At 38.8% G+C, this 4,879-nt stretch overlaps 1 protein-coding gene across 1 annotated transcript in view; it reads right to left on the bottom strand.

Moving 5' to 3' along the window:
• Trip4 (thyroid hormone receptor interactor 4) overlaps window positions 1-4,879 on the bottom strand; it is an 82,351-nt gene that overhangs the window by 54,239 nt on the left and 23,233 nt on the right. The window contains exons 3-4 of the mRNA XM_005393753.2: window positions 3,805-3,974; window positions 2,549-2,682 (exon numbers count right to left, since the gene is read on the bottom strand). Of these exons, the coding sequence (XP_005393810.1) occupies window positions 2,549-2,682; window positions 3,805-3,974 (304 nt within the window). The remainder of the gene's footprint in view (window positions 1-2,548; window positions 2,683-3,804; window positions 3,975-4,879) is intronic.

Here is a 4,879-nt window from a genome sequence, read left to right on the forward strand (position 1 = left end):
ATTTTTTTGGTTTTTCTCTGGTACCGGGAACCGAACTCACGACCTTGTGCTTGCCAGGCAGGCGCTTTTGCCGCTGAGCTAAATCCCCAGCCCCAAAAGTTGACAATATTAAATAGGGCCGGGGATGTAGCTCAGTGGCACAGCACCTGCCTGGTAAACTTGAGGCCCTGAGTTAGATTCTCAGTACTACCAAAAAAAAAAAAAAAGAAGTTAGTATAGAGTGGAACCTCAGTTCATGAATTTAATTTGTTCCACAATTCTGGAAAAGATAGCCACACTGTCTTTTCATACAGGGAAGATGGCTATAGTTTATTTGTCACCTAGTAAGAGTTTGCAAAGAAAAACAGAATTTTACCAAATGTTTCTGTTTGCAAACCAAATTGTTTGCAAACAAAAGTATTTGTGAACCAAAGTACTTCTGTGTATAAGGAAAAAAAAAAAAACTTATGCTGAAGACTTTACCTGTCTAGTAGGTTGCCATTTCTCAAAACTGGTCAGTATGTAGCATCTTTGACTTTCAAGGAGGGTAGTAACAGGAAGATTAGAAATGTATATTTTGACTCCTGCTAAATCATTCATTTATATTAAAACAAGGTATTTGGAGCTGGGCATGGTGGTGTGAGGCTGTAATCCCAGCACTCCAGAGGCTGAGGCAGGAGGATCATTGTGAGTTCAAGACCAGCCTGGGCTACATACTGAGTTCAAGGCCAGCTTGAATTGCATAGTGAGACCCTATCTCAAAAAGACAATAAATAAATAAATAAATAAAACAAGGTTGAGGAACTGCGCACTGTGCTTTGACAGCGTCTTTTTCATAACGGCCAGTAAGTATTTACTGAGAAGGAAAAGGACAGCAAGAGAGAAACACAGAAGGGGAAAATGAGGCAAGCAAGAGTGTTAATACGTCACTCCAAAGCTTAAAACCACTGACTAGATTCTCACTGAGTTTAGAATAAAATCCAAGTTGTTTACAGTGACCTCCATGTGGTGCACCCCCAATTCCCTCTACACACCACCCCTCCTTTGCTGACTGTGCCCGAGACACAGTGGGCTGCCTAGGACACTTTCTCCGTTTCCCCTTTGCACCTGTCACCCCCTCATCCACAGCGCTCTGTGTCCATCTCTGGACCTAATGGCTTCTCTCCAGGGCTCAAGTCTCGGTTACAATTCCTCCCTCTCAGGCATGTTTTCCCTGAACATCAGCCTAAGTAAGTTTTCTCCATGAATGACTTCTTATAACACTGCTTTTCATTTCTTTCATGGTAGTTTTCAGCGAGGTTATGTCTTGTTTACTGCCAACACCTGAACTGAGTGTTCTGCATACAGCAGACATAAATATAAAGTTCAAGTAACTACATGAACTGTCTGTTTCAGAGAGATTTGCCTCAAGGTCCAAAAATGGAACTCATTTGATGCTTGCTACACATAGCTCCAAATCTGTGAATCTCTCTGCTTATGAAAATTTGCAGTACAGGGCCAGGAATATAGCTCAGTGGCATAAGCGCCTGCCTGGCAAGCACAAGGTCCTGAGTTCAATTACTGGTATCAAAAAAAAAAAAAAAAAAGGAAAAAGAAAATTTGCAGTAGAAAGTTAAGAACACTCAAGGAACTTTTAGAATCTTTCATAGACATGTAACATGTCAAAGTTTCTAAATGTGTACATTCCCAGCTAAGGCTGAATAAGGCAATGCTTTGGCCTTCATTTCAGATCTCATTCCATAAACGCATAGCTTTCTGGTGGTCTATTTTGCGCCATGTTTTTATCATTTTTCTGCTTTTTGTTGATGATTTCACTGTTTCAATGGCCTTCATATAGTGCTACAGCACTCTCTAGCGTTCCTAAATGTGAAAGGCTATGCCTCACAAACTGAGAAGTCATAGGCAGGCGTCTGTTCATGGCAAGTTCAAAGTCAATAAATCCACTATATTTTTAAAATAAGGTGTCTTTAAACAGAAACACACATATACCTAGGTATTGATTGGTTGAGAGAAACATTGTGATCAGAGGATCACAGGAATCTAGCTCTGTATTTCCCCTAGGAGAAAAGGTTTAGAAATCACTAATTCAGTAAACTTACTTTCCAAGCTTTTGCTTTAGTAAGTGCAAATATAGACTCAGAAACATGTTGCTGAGTTGTAAACTACCCTTAAAGGGCCAGACGCGGCGGCACACGCCTGTAATCCCAGCACTCAGGAGGCGGAGGCAGGAGGATCGCTGAAAGTTCAAGGCCAGCCTGGGCTACAAAGTGAGTTCAAGGCCAGCCTGAACTACATGGTGAAACCCTGTCTCAAAAAGATGGGGAAAAAAAAAGCACTACATCATCATCACTTTCTCTCCCTAAATTGGTTCCTTTTCTGAAAAAATACCATTGCAGACCAACTTGTACATGTCACCCTCTGAAATGTACCTGTCACTTCCTCTTTTCCATGTAGCCAAATAAAGCTTCACTCTACACCAGTGATGGTGAACCTTTTAGAGCTTCAGTGACAACAAACAGTCCACTGTGGCACACATGCCGCGGGTTCACCACATTCTATAAGCGCTTACCTTGGCCAAGTCAAAAGGTGTTTTGACATCTACGGTTGTGTCAGGTTCAGCAATGGCAGGAACTTCCTGTTTGTTTCTTCCTTTCCGCCTACCCCGCTTTAGCTGGTCTCCTGATCTCTGCCCATCCAAAGTTTCTTTCAGGAATAATGCACACACAGATACAGATTGATAATAGCAAGATGCATTAACAAACTTCTACAGCTAATAAAAACAATGCTTAATATTTACAGTCAAGAGAGCAAGTCAAGCAGAATTCCTTTCAACCCAGAATTAATTTAAACCATTATTTTTAAGACTGTAGCCAATAATTCAAATAAATGCTACAGGCATTAAAATCTGATATTTTGGATTACATAATAATTACATAATAATAATTACGCTTGATCTTAGCCAAAAGGCTGAGAAGCGATGAACATGTCTTATTAAAATTAAATATTGAATGACTTAAATCATTCAGTTTGGTGTCCTTTGTACTGCTTACATAGACCCCTCTAGGTGTTATTCATTCTATAATCAGTCAACATTTTACTTCCATCCAGTATCCACATAACTTAAAAATGTGTTTTTCTCAAAAAAATTATTATTTTGTGGTGCTGGGTATTGACCTCAGGAGCTTCACAGATGCTGCACAAGAGTTCTACCAGTAGACTATATTCATATACCCTGAAAAAATTTCTTTAATTCATGTATGTAGGTTTTTCAAATTATTTTGAAGTTACACATCTAAAAAGCTATTTTTGTGATATTCACTAAGTTAAAAATGTCTGAACTAGACAGATATGGTGACACATTCCTGTAACCCCAGCTACAAGATGGTTTAGGAAAGAGAATTAAAAATTCAAGTCCAACTCGAGCACCTTAGCAAGGCCCTCTTTCCAAAATAAATTTAAAAAAGAAGCCGGGCATGGTGATGCACACCTATAAGAAAACTCAGCACCCCTGGTAGGCTGAGTCAGAAGGACTGCAAGTTCAAATCCAGCCTGAGCAGCTTAACGAGACCCTGTCTCAAAATAAATAATTATAGTTGAGTGAACAAGCAGCTCAGTGAGAAGGCCCTGGATTCAACCTCTAGTACCACAATAAATAAATAAATAAGTATGAGCTAGAGATGTAGTACAGCAGTAGCTCATTTGCCTAGCATGCACAAGGCCCTGGACCCAATCTCCAAGTCCTTTAAATCTGCTCATTAACAGTAATATTTAAACATTTATCTACTTTATTAATATTTAAACATTTATCTACTTGTATTAACTTACCATCTTTTTTGAAGCACTGCTGCAAAGGATCAGAAACGAATTCCTGGTCATTCATTTGCCATTTGGTTATAAGATCTTCTATGAATTGGCCTTTCTTGCCCTCGTTTCCCTGGAGGAGGTCAGTCACATATTCCCGGATCTCTTCGGCACTCTCAATGGACAAAATGTACCTCAGGAAGCAAAGATGCAAATTGTTGAAAGAAGGATAGTTTATGCTGTTTTTCAGTAATTATAACAGAATCAAAGTGGTAAAAACTATTAGCACCAGGATGTAGCTTAGTGGTAGAGCACCTGGCTAGCACATGTGAGCTCTTGGGTTCAGTCCCAGCATCACAAGTCAAAAATCATTAATCTGTTAGCGCACTGACACTGAGCCAAGTACTATGCTAGATGCTAGCAATATAAATTTGATTAAAAGACCCTGATTTCAAGTAGCCCGTAACCTAACCTTCAGCTATATTTAGCCATTTACAGTTTTTCTGTATTTTTAGAATCAAATCAGCCTTGTGAAAGGTTGCAGAGCTATTCTTAACACGTGAATAAAGTACATCCTCCAGCTACACATCTGCAGTCTTCATCTTTCCCTGGAAACAATACAAATTACTTAATCTCCATATTATAAAATCTAATATTTCTCTTATTTTTATTAGAGATATATATATCACAACCTAATCAGTTAGTAAGTCAACATTCTTCTTGTTCTGTTTTTTGTTTTGTTTTTTGAGACAGGGTCTCGCCATGTAGTGCAGGATGCCCTTGATCTCATTTAGGTAGCCCAGGCTGGCCTCAAACTCACGGCAATCCTACTGCCTCAGCCTTACCGTGTGCCACCATGCCCAGTTAGTAATTCAACATTCTTAAAAGCTATAAATCAAGATTAGTGTCACAACAGAAAAAGCAGATCTATTTTAAGGAAATGTTACAAAGGGTTCCTTAAAATGACAGTGACCAAAAGTATAAATTAGTACACCCTTTGTAGAAATTAACTAGCCTATGAATTTCAAGTGCTTTAAAATGATCCAATAATTCTCCTTGAAGGACAACAAGTAAAAAAAAAAAAAAAAAAAAAAAAAAA

This window comes from Chinchilla lanigera, unplaced genomic scaffold, assembly GCF_000276665.1.
Source record: "Chinchilla lanigera isolate Chin_1 unplaced genomic scaffold, ChiLan1.0 scaffold00049, whole genome shotgun sequence".
Lineage (NCBI taxonomy): Eukaryota > Metazoa > Chordata > Mammalia > Rodentia > Chinchillidae > Chinchilla > Chinchilla lanigera.